We start from the raw sequence: 12,502 nt of genomic DNA on the forward strand, positions 1-12,502 counted from the left end.
TTAGCGCACGCTGTCTAGTCTTAACTGAATAGTTTGACCCAGACTGTAAACAAAATTTATACTTGTAATTTTTTCAATAGATATTATGAGCACTCTGGGTTTTATTTTCCTGACTTAAAGATTGTATTGGTTATTGTCATAGAAAATCAATCAAATATATTACAGATATCTAATACATCCAGTAGACTCTCAATAGTTCTCCTGCAATCCAAAATTTGGTATATATTATTCAAACACATTTACCTAACAGTTAAAACAGGTACATATCAAGCTTATGGTTAACCTCTATGTTTTAAATAAGCAAAACACAACACTTGTTTAACTTGCACAGGATGGACCCAGGATTCCAGTGGCAATGAGGATCAGCTGATTACTCTGCAGCTCACACCCTGCGAGGCGGAATCCACGGAGGGGCAAGTGGAGCAGGTGGAATCCACGGAGGGGCAAGTGGAGCAGGCGGAATCCACAGAGGGGCAAGTGGAGCAGGCTGAATCCACGGAGGGGCAAGTGGAGCAGGCTGAATCCACGGAGGGGCAAGTGGAGCAGGCTGAATCCACGGAGGGGCAAGTGGAGCAGGTGGAATCCACGGAGGGGCAAGTGGAGCAGGCGGAATCCACAGAGGGGCAAGTGGAGCAGGCTGAATCCACGGAGGGGCAAGTGGAGCAGGCTGAATCCACGGAGGGGCAAGTGGAGCAGGCTGAATCCACGGAGGGGCAAGTGGAGCAGGCGGAATCCACGGAGGGGCAAGTGGAGCAGGCGGAATCCACGGAGGGGCAAGGTAATTAGAACAAATTTAAAGAGTTACAGTTTATATTTGTAAAGGCCAAAAGTGTTTGACCCATGGGTTACCTTAACTTTACTTGACTTCTAGTGTTTTTCCCCCATAGAGCTTGATGCAGGTTAGGGCTCTTTTCAACGAAATGACCTCAAACACACCATGCTATAACTTTTTTCTGCTTGATAAAGTAAAACTCACTAGGTGATGATACACAGGGCAACTTTTTGAGCAATGTTGCTGGGCAATCTTGCTGAGGGATTGTTCCTTGGGCACTTTCCCATTGAAAATGGGCAACACATTTCTATCTGGATAATTTAGATGGGTTGTGGGTCCTGTGTCTCATCTGGTTGCCCGTTGACGGCAACATTGCCCAGCAACATTGCTCAAAAAGTTGCCCTGTGTATCATCACCTACAGGGTTCTCATTTTCAATGGATAATGTGCTAGAAAAGTTGTTCTGATATTACATAATTAGATAGATGATAAGTCTATCTGATTCTGTACTAGGGCTGTTGGAAGGAATTTTGTGAGTCTATTATAAATCTAAAAGTAAAATAAGTACTACTAATCAAATGCTGAAATTAATAGGCCAAATTTTATTATTAAAGATATTAGGATAAATTTAATATTCAAAATAATTGGGAATGTCAGTGTCCCATGAACACTTAACTTAACCATTCTCCCACCCCTTGCGTTCCCTGAACAAGTCAGCGCAGGATCACGCTTGTTGAAACAAGTTAGGATTATCACAAACAGGATGGACATAAACGAGAAAATGAAACACGTGGAGTTAATGGAGCAACCTTAATTCAATCGCAATAAGAATGCATGTACTTTACACCTATTAATACATGTACTTCCACACTTGTGCGATGTTGTGATCTTCAAGTATTTATATAATTAGTTAAAGATTTATTTGGTATATGAGTAATTTTCTTTCTCCAAACCCACAGATGTCTTCACAGGGTCAGCCAGGGGCACAGTCTCAAAGCGAAAAAAAAAAGTCAGGTATGTAAATGTTTGTCCGTCCTTCGGATGAGACGTTAAACTGAGGTCCTGACTCTCTGTGGTTATTATAAATCCCAGGGTGTCCTTCAAAAAGTAGGGTGCGGTGGGGTGTTGGGGTGTAACCCCGGCATCCTGGCCAAATTTGCCCTGTGGCCTCTGTCCATCATGGCCTCCTAATCATCCCCATATACTGATTGGCTTCATCACTGTCTCCTCTCCACCAGTAAGCTGGTGTGTGGTGGCGTACTGGCGCAATATGGCTGCCGTCGCATCATCCAGGTGGATGCTGCACATTGGTGGTGGTTGAGGAGATTCCCCCTTCAATGTAAAGCGCTTTGAGTACCCAGAAAAGCACTATATAAATGTAATGAATTATTATTATTATTATTAGGGTAATTATTGGTGGTTCTGATAACTGTTACCATAGCTTGGTAACTATGAAACTCAAAGGAACTCATTAGTCAAGCAGATTCTCTAATAAGTAAATTAATTACTTAAATAGAATTTAAAGGGGACCTATTATGCTAATTTCCAGTTCTATATTTTTATTCTGATACTCCACTAGAGTAGCTTTGCATGATCCTATAAAAGTCCTTATTTATCTTAAACTGGTCCTTTATGCAGACCCTGTCTGAAACAGGTCATTTTAGATGGAGTATTCTATAAGCCTACTATGATTACTATTTTCCAATGAGCCTGCATGTGATGTAAAATCTGGAGCCAAATTAAACAGCGTGTTTGCACACACATCAACTGAGAGGATGGTCTTTTCTCATATTTCAGGGGTGTCTAGACACACCAGGGATACATATTTATGTTGAAAAGACATCACAAAGTGCATTTTGTCTAATTATTGTAAATGTGTTTTTTTTTCTTTTCTGAGTGGATATATGGCTGGACTGTAATCTTATATCCCACAGGGGGACCAAGGCATATGCCTGAAAGGAAAAGGCACCAAAAGAGTAAGTGCATGTAAATGCAATGATTCATACTTTGCTAAACATTGCAACTTAACCCCTGTTAATTCGCTTCAGTTCAATTGCTTATTTTTTTAACTACTACAACAGACAATTTCCGGTATTCACAATTTTATTTATTTAATGAATTATTTAGCAAACGCTTTTATCCAAAGTGACTTACAAATAAATACAATATTTACAATACAAGCAGTCAAATCAACAACAGGGCAACAATACTGTATGTAAATGTCTTGACCAGTCCAGCTAGTCCAGCGTAGCACACGTAACCATGATTATTCATAATAGATATAGAATAGGAATGATTAGTATTATTGAGATTATTACAATTGACAAGCTATAAAATCCAACAGGCTTAATTAGTCAAATTTGACCAAAATGCATTGCCAAATAGTAGAAGTAGCAGCAGTGGAGGGTTCTTAGTTGTGAGCTGTGGCTTAGCAGTAGTATGGTTATTCAAGCAAGCATACCACATTGGAACCGAGAGTAATTTGGTTACATGATACATGTTTTGATTAGTGATAAACATCACTTGTCTTCCTTGCAAGTCTGGTCACTACTTAAGTCTTCATAGTTGTGTTTATTTTGTTCCTAATCTAACTATCTAAGAAATATTTGAAATGTGTTTTTGATGTTCACAGATTGCTCCTACCACACTCGCCTAGAGGTTTTCCCCATCAGGAGTGTAGTAAGAGAAAGAGTGAGGAAGGTTAGACAGTCATAAAGGAACTGCAGAGTGTAGGCAGTATGCAGAGTGTAATATATGATTTAGAAACTTCCGTGTGTTTTGGCAAATACATATTATACATACCATATTTGTTAGGTAGATACTTTTTATGTGTTCAGTCTTTTTGAATTACAGTTTATGAAGGAGTGTCTTCTGAAAATCAATGAAACTCAATGCCTATAATCAGACATAATAGCCTTATGCTAAGAATGGATTTTATTTTTTGTCTTTTCTTACATTAGGGCAAAGCAGAAATGCTGGTTGACTGGGAGTCCTGTCCAGTATGGTATGTATTATTCTGTTCTTCTGCTTTATGAATTAATGCATATATTATTTATTCACTTAAACTTTTTCTTTTTGCTACAATTTTTTTATTAATCTGTTCTGTTTCAGATTAAACAAGCCTTTTAAGTGTGAAGCACACATCATTACCGAACATGTCTTTTATAAGTATAACAGTTTCATTTTCCATCTATGAAGGACCACCACCATTAATGCATGCATGAAGGAGGTGGTCCTTCATAGACGGAAAATGAAACTTATACTTATAAAAGACATGTTCGGTAATGTTTTAAGTTTATTGTAAACCCCAACCAGTAACAGAAAAAAATTCCCTTCTGTTTTTAGTGGTGAGCAGTGGGCCCAGTCCTGGCAGCCAAAGGATTCACTCCAAAATAATGAAAATAAATAAAATGTATATTTATAACTCCATTTTGGTTTCAGGCTATTTATTAAATTGTTTCTGTGCTGCATTTGAAGTCATATCTCATCTTTCTGTAGTATTGAAAAGGGGAACATCTCCAAGAATATGACCTGGAATTTAATCTCGAAAGGGAATGTACTAGAAATGTACTTAATCCAACTGATTTTTCTATTTCAGATGTTATTCAAAAGCATGTTTCATATTTCATGATTATAAATTGCACTGTTTTCTGTGCTTTTCAAGTTCACTTAACCTCACAGTCCACTGTTAAGAAATACAGCCTTATGGCTTGTTTGACATGAAGCTAAAATATGAAGTTCAACAAATAAGACTGTCCTTCTTTATACTCGCACATTATATCATATCTTTTACATTGTGTCTCTCTCACTCTCTTCTACTCCAAACTCATCAGCTGACTGGGTGTTTTATGTCTTAAACCAAATGTATTTTCATCTCAACCCTCTTGAGCCAATCGTGTCATACAGTAGGTCCCTCCACTGTGCTCATCAGGAGAAGAGCTCCACATTCATCTAGATCTCAGCATTGCTACTCACCCCTTCACCACCACCAGTGTCGGCTCCATGTAGGGGATATCCCTTTTCATATCATGCATTTCTCTTAAAAGAATGATGTCTTGATGTGGTCCAATTGCCAAAGACTATATAGTTTCAATTTGTTATGCACCTTGTCAATAAATTTGTTTGATCATTCTTTAAGCCTCTAGTGAGTAATTAAGCAATAAATAAGCATTTGCAATATTTTCACTTATATTTTTGTGAAAGAACACAAATACACTACAATAACACTTGCAAAAGATGATAATTTTTGTATTTACTTTTCCATACTTAAATTTAATTTAAAACAATATGAGGATGAAGCGGTTGAGAAAAAAAACAGATTACATTGAGCATATTTATATGTGAAATTTGTTAAACTTTACAAGTGGATTATTTTTTTATAAAAATGTAGGTTAGCATATATAATTTAATCAGGGCTCTCAAGTTTTATAAAAAAAATTAGAGTGAGGTTACATTTGTTAGGGGAGGAGCCACTCACATATTTGAAACAGTGGCCCCAAGTTTTTGCTTGCAGTTCAATTTTATCTATTGTTCTTGACAAACAAATGATAGCAATTGGTAAATCTGATAAACAGACTAATTCATCCAAATAAAATAAATGATTTTATCTTCTAGAACTGAACAGTTTTTGTCACTAGTTAAAAAGCCAAATATTGATTTATTGAGAAGGTCTTGATCTGGAGAGTAGCCTATTTCACACATTTTGGAATTCTTCAATATTAGGGTATTGTTTGTATACTTATTGCATCTAATGCTGACATATTTATAAGTGGCAGTTTATTACATTCATCAGTTGGTAAAGCAAACATTTTCAGGCCATAATTAAATAAATAAACAATCTTAAATAAAACTTTTTTTTTTAAAGTCGCTCTTTGAAGGGTAACGTTAGCATAACTCCCGCCGACAACCTTGAATTCATGTCTACTGTAGCCTACCAGCTAAAACCACAGATTTGAAGTCTTGGCGATTTTTTTCTTCATCCTAATCATATATAAATATAGCATAATGTATGTTTCTTAATATAGAATACTAGTACAAATATTTATAACATTATTCCTGGTCGGGAAACCAGAAGAACTACAAGTATGGTGACTGATTTGTACACTTTGTAAGAAGTTCAATGGCGCGTCTCTCGTGGGAATTGTAGTTTATACAGTTTTTCCCCAACTGCTTACACACAAAATCTTTTTTATTTCACACGATTTTTTGAAACCTCTCACTCAAAGTGCTAAACTGCACACCACATCTCCAAAAACAATAAACTATTTCTCAGCCTTTGACTCAGTTTTCAATGGCATAAAACACTTTTTTCAAAACACTAGGCTACACACAATTTTGTGTGTGCAGTTTTACGAAAGTTTTGAAAAAAGGTGACATAGTTTTGAAAATGTGTGCAAGCAGTTGGAAAAAACTGTAAATAGTGTACATTGGAGACGGCCCTGATTGTTCTACAACTACAATAACAGTCAAGGCTATAGCCTACTCAATGACCTGATAGCCTCGCGATTGTGTTTTCATCTTGATTGTGTTTTTTACGATTGCTATGACAGATTTTTCAATACTTTTAACAATTTACCAAAACTCTTAACACAGTTAGCACTATATCTGTCTGTGTAAGCTATACTATTAACACATTTCTTGTTGCTTTAACACAAAATGCATACAATTAACACAAATTTAAAATGCTTGAACTTCTTTTACACACAAGCTCAAACAAGACCAAAACAATGGATTTTTATTGCCAAATTTACCAATGCTTTAACACTGTATGTCAGAACAGATAACACCATGTTCTAAACCTAACCTTACAGGCTATAAACAGCTGTTTATATTGTGAATTGAAACACATATATATCCCCTGTATTTTATTGTATTGTTACTGAGAAACAGCTGATTGAATTATGCAAATATATAAATCACAGCTGATTCCAATCTAGGAAACACACTCAGGTGTTGAGGTTCTTTCAATCGCATGACCATAAGGTATAATGTAAAAGAGGACCTTTTGGGCTGATGTTTTGTGGAAAGGGAACAATATAGAGCAACAAAAGAAAGAAAGAAAAATGTCTGCACTAGGTAGAGGAAGACGTATAACAGGACAATGGAGAGGAGTGGGACAAGGGCAAGGGAGAGTAGTGCGACAATGTGGCCTTCCACCATTCCCGTGCAGTCACAGCATGGTTTGACGCCCATCCTAGGATGATGTCCCTTTTCCTTGTTCCTTACTCCCCTTTCCTCAACCCCATTGAGGAGTTTTTCTCATCCTGGAGATGGAAGGTTTTTGACCATCATCCACAGGACCAAATGTCCCTCCTAGATGCAATGGATGCTGCATGCCAAGACATCACAGCTGAACACTGCCAGGGGTGGATAAGGCATGCCAAAAGATTCTTCCCACGATGCCTTGCCAGAGAAGATATCAGGTGTAATATGGATGAGAACATGTGGCCAAATGCAGAAGACCGGGCAGATTAGAAGATGACTTTCTTTTCTTCTTTTTTTATTCTTCTGGTGCTTTTTCTGTTCGTATATTTTGTATTTTCACATAATACTGTAAAATGGCAGCTATATTGCATATTTTTGTTATCTTGCAGTAATGTCCTTTTGCAAATAAAGTCTTTATTGCAGCAATTCTGTCTCTGTCTTCGTTTTTTCATTAACCGTACATTCTATAAAGCACTCTGAGATGTGTCTTTTTTATTGAATTTCTGCAGCAAAAGACCTAAACCCAACAAAACAAAAATGTAGAGAGGCTTCAAAAGAAACTGGAAAACACAATCTATGATCAATACAATATACTGTCTATTGTATAAGACCTGACACATATAAAATAATGCAGTTTCTGTAATTCCATCTGATGTTTGTGTTTTTATGACATTGTGCTATTATTGACTAAATCTTCCTCTTGGACGAGAACATATGTTAGAGTTTTGAAAAATTATTTGATTTTGAGACATGTTTGCAGTGTTTTGGTAGACATTGTGTAATGTTGCTAGTGTATTATTGTATTTTGAAAATTAGTGTTGGAGTTTAGTGTGTGATTTTGAGCATGAAATTAAATGTTTTGCCAATTGTGTGTTGTAGGTGTGTTGGTGCGTTAAGAGTTTAGGAAATTTGTTAAAAGTACAGAACAAATTGTCATAGCGATTGTAAAAAACTGTAAATATAGTATAATGTATGTTTCAACTGTAGGAGATTGTTGATATATATAGTAAAGCTACAATTTTATAACCATAAAACTAACCCTACTCTGGAAACTGGAAGAACTTCAAGTATGGACGCTGATTTGTACGCTTAGTAACAAGTTCAATGGCACGTCTCTACAAGGGGAGCGTGCCTATGTTCCCACAGCCCTGTGTTACCACAGCCTTATGTTCCCAGAGCCCTAAGTTCCCACAGCTCTTTGTTCCCACAGAGGGTTAGTGTTACCCTAACCCTAAACCTATCCCTAACTAGCTGTAGCAGTGTAGAATAGCTGTAGTGTAGACTAGCTGTAGTAGTATAGACTAGCTGTTGAAATTATAGGGAAATGTATGAACACAATACTCAATTTTGAAAATGTCCTAGAAATGTGGGTTCATAGAGTTCCTGACAGATTTCTCCCGACCTTTTGGTGACTTGGCGCTTCTTGCTTACAGTAACTGTTTAGGGGACAAGGGAGGGTTAAATGTGGTAAGAAAATTACTTGACTTAGAATTTCATTTTGAGAAAAATCTTTGAAATTAGAAAAATATAGAGAGAACATAGGACTGTGGGAACATATGGTTGTGGGAACACAGAACCTAATTTTCAAAATTTTCCGTAAAAGAAAATTCTCAGAAATGTGGGAACATAGGGCAGAGAAAACATAGGGCCATGGTAACTTAGAGCTGTGGGAACAGAGGGATGACCCCAACTAGGGAGCTGGCACAAATCTCATCTGAGACTGCTTGTCTCTTTGCCCTTCCCCTTTCTCCTCCCCTCTCATCTTGTCCGTTTCATCGATCTGCACTTTCAGAAAAAAAGGTACAAAAGCTGTCACTGTGGTGGTACCTTTTCAAAAGGTACACCTTTGTACCTAAAGAGTGCATATAAGTCCCTCAAAGGTACATATTGCTACCAAACGTGTACATATTAGTACCTAAATGGTACATATTAGAACCCTTTTGAAGGGTACTGTCCCAGTTACAGCTTTTGTACCTTTTTTTCTGATAGTGTGTTGAAGGTTCTGATTGCTGTGTGATCAGTTTTGACTCTTTGTGTAGTGCTTTCTAAATTACAACATTGTGTAGGCAATGATAAATGGATGTGTGTGTAAAGTTTTGCAGTGAAAGTTTAATAAATCTGACTCATGTGTCAAAACTGGGGAGTAGTGTTTATAGTTTGGGGAAAAGGGTATGCTTTTTGATAAACGGTGTTGTGTTTTTGAAATTTGAGTTCAAATCCATAGTTATAGTGTTTCAGCATTAGAGAAAAACTGTAACATTATACACCTAACAGATACACATTATTATGATAGATCTTGTTTAATTACAAACAAGGTTGATTGTTTGAAAATAAGTAAAAAGCCATGCATTAAAGTTATTAATTAATAATGCAGTTTGATGTTAAACAGAGTTTAAACTGTTAAAAAGTGTATCTATAAACAAGATTACACAGTGTGATGTTTTTTATCAACTATAAAAATATAAAATATTGTTTTTCAATAAAGTATGAAAGTAAAAACAAAATATTCATCTTTGGAAATACTTTATTTCTTGTCTTTCACAACAATACCAGTGAAAATACACCAAATGCATATTTGTCAAACAAGCCATAAGGCTGTATTTAAAAACATTGGACTGTGAGGTTAAGTTCACTTGCAAAAAGCTCCAGCAGAACAAAGAATTAAGTCATCTGTCAACTGTAATAATATACAATATAAAGTATAATCGTAATATAAAAAACGGTGTATTTTTCTGTTACATACTATAATGCATCTTTGCAGTAATATAAAGTTACATAACAGTTATATACACTCAATCAAGTAGTGATCCATAGGCAGCCTCCTCTGGGGAAAAACAAAATGTCATAGACTGACACAGACACTGCTGCTGCACCACAGAATAAGTGAATATTGAGAAATGCAATCAAGAATGAGTTTTTACATTAAGGCCTAAATGTTATGATAGAGGAATTGTCATGAGGTCACCAAAGTCATCATGTGCTTACAAGATTTCATGGCAATCTGCCCAATTAGACAATATTCAATTTTACATTCTGGTCTAATGATTTTGCTACAGGGAATGTCATAAGGTCAACATGACATGATTCATTGCTCAGCAAATTACAGACATTGGTTCATAACATTTGTTGTATGCAAGTCAAAAGTTTGGCCTAACCTTGCATGGTGCAAAAGGAAAGGTCACAGGGTCACCACAATTCTCTCTTAAAAGAGTATTCACTACCCTAATATCATATGAGCCCAGTAACTACATCTGGTAATATCATACATGCAAAGTTGACAATTTTGAATAAGATCGGTGCACCTATACTGAGAGGTTTGTGCATTTTCAACGAACTGTGCAATGTGCTTACTAAATTGCTTGGAAAATCTAAAGACACAGTTTGAATTTTCAACAAGATTTTGATGTGGTTAATCAATCAGCATACTAATAATACACAGATATAGGGCAAGTCCATTTCCTTCAACATAGTCCTTCGTGTAGCTTCCATCTGGGGAAATACAGAAAAACCAAAAAGCAAGAATTAGGATAAGAGGGTGAATTTCAGCTGTTTTAGAATAAGTAAGGTGTGTAAAGCATTAATAAAATACACAAATAAATTATTAAGAATAACAGTAACAGGGGTTATTCCAAAAACAAACAAACAAACATACATAATAATAAATAAATTATCTAAATTGTGTTTTCCTCTTCATCCTCACTGGTGTCTGGACTACTGAGGCCACTTTGATCTTCCTCTTCTACATGTAGAAGGACAGAGGCCTCAGGACCTAAGGCAGTCTTGTACTGTTGGAGGACCACTTGGAACCTTTCTGACACCTCTGACAGTCTTCTTCTTAAGAGACAGCAAAGTCCCTCATTTCCCTGGTCTACGTCTCAAAATACAAACGAGATTACATTAAAGACAAACTATATTAAAGGTTGTATTAGCGATTTCAGGCCCAAACATAAATGATCACATTCATCTAATCTTTCCTAACGATCCGCTAGCTGCCCGCCCCATAAGCAACCACTCAAAACCAAAATAAATAGTGTTCCAACCAATCACCGACAGGGGTGGGTGTTGTGAGGTTTTCGCGTGCAGCCGTCATAGGCAGCCGTGCACGAGCGCAAAACCTCACAAAACCCGCTGTGATTGGTTGGAACACTATTTATTTTGGTTTTGAGTGGTTGTAAGCGCAATTGTTTTGTGTGCAGATCTCAGAGCCTAGGCTGCCTACAGAGACGCGTATTTTTGACGGCTTGCTTATGGGGCGGGCAGCTAGCGGATCGTTAGGAAAGATTAGATGAATGTGATCATTTATGTTTGGGCCTGAAATCACTGATACTACCTTTAAGATTGTTTCATAAGGCCAAATAACTTAAATGGAGTAAAAAGATATCAACAATTCAAATCTAAATAGCAGGATGATTGGCATTTTTATGTGTATCGCTGACATGGGACACAGGCTAGCTTCTGTATAAAACAACTTAAGGCAAGATTGTTCACTGAGGTTACTTTATGGAGGGAGGCCCAAAGCAGCATATATATGTCTGATAGCTGTTTTAAGTTAACAGTTTTCTTCTTCACTACAGTTGTGCTGAAGTAACACATTTTGTTACTTGCTGACCAGCAAGGTTTTCTATGTTGACTGGAGGAGATAATAATAAGATTAATCTTGATGTTATGCTAACCCCATGTAACACATCAGGAAACAAATTCCAATGTTCAAATTCTTTTGTTCATTTCTGCTTTCCAGTAACAAACATAGTAGAACAAATCTGCACATCTTTCAAGCAAATGTGAATCTTTATAGCCTTACTGACTTGTTACCATAGCTACAGTAACAACTTTAATCCCCATTTTATGTATATCTCAAAGGACCACGGCAAAGAGAGCCATAACCATTCTACTCCATCCAAGTTCTGTGACTGATGTGTTTTTTGTGTGTTTTTTTTAACACATTAGATGGACAGGGTTTTAATTAAACTTACCCTCCTCAGCCAACTTGTTCTTGAGAACCATTGCCAGGCTCTGCAACCATGTGCAGTGTTGTGCCATCTCCAACACCAAAACTCTTGTTTCCTCATGCAGTCGCCTTGTTAACATCACTTGGTCGTGCACTCGTTTCTTGATTGACATGTTTGCTAAGAATCAATAACAGTTATATGTATACATGAGACAATCTTGCATAATCACTACAAACATTGACTTTTTATCAAATTGATACATAAGGAAACTGAAAATACACCATTAAACTAAATTAATATTACAACACTCAATATGTAACATGCATGCCTTAGTTCAGTGTACTCTATAAAGCAGAACTGTAAATAAATTCCTGTGAAGCATCTAAAAACAGACATACCACTGCCATGAACCTCCCACGGCCATATTTGAGACACAGTACTCTCTCCAGTTAGGGAATGCTCCACCACAGCTACATCAATGGTTGTTGCCGATTCTAGTACAAGATCATTGTATTTCTGTATCTCCTGAAGAAGGAGTTTTTGTCTTCTGCCAGCTTCCTTCGAAGGCGATGGCTGAA

At 36.8% G+C, this 12,502-nt stretch overlaps 1 protein-coding gene across 1 annotated transcript in view; it reads left to right on the forward strand.

Moving 5' to 3' along the window:
- Nucleotides 1-4,897, forward strand: part of LOC127662699 (uncharacterized) — a 15,196-nt gene extending 10,299 nt beyond the window's left edge. Inside the window, exons 7-11 of the mRNA XM_052153988.1 lie at nt 332-778; nt 1,731-1,785; nt 2,706-2,747; nt 3,732-3,775; nt 4,117-4,897. Of these exons, the coding sequence (XP_052009948.1) occupies nt 332-778; nt 1,731-1,785; nt 2,706-2,727 (524 nt within the window). The 3' untranslated portion in view covers nt 2,728-2,747; nt 3,732-3,775; nt 4,117-4,897. The remainder of the gene's footprint in view (nt 1-331; nt 779-1,730; nt 1,786-2,705; nt 2,748-3,731; nt 3,776-4,116) is intronic.
- The last annotated feature ends 7,605 nt before the right edge of the window (nt 4,898-12,502 follow it).

Source organism: Xyrauchen texanus, chromosome 22, assembly GCF_025860055.1.
Source record: "Xyrauchen texanus isolate HMW12.3.18 chromosome 22, RBS_HiC_50CHRs, whole genome shotgun sequence".
Taxonomy (NCBI): Eukaryota; Metazoa; Chordata; class Actinopteri; order Cypriniformes; family Catostomidae; genus Xyrauchen; species Xyrauchen texanus.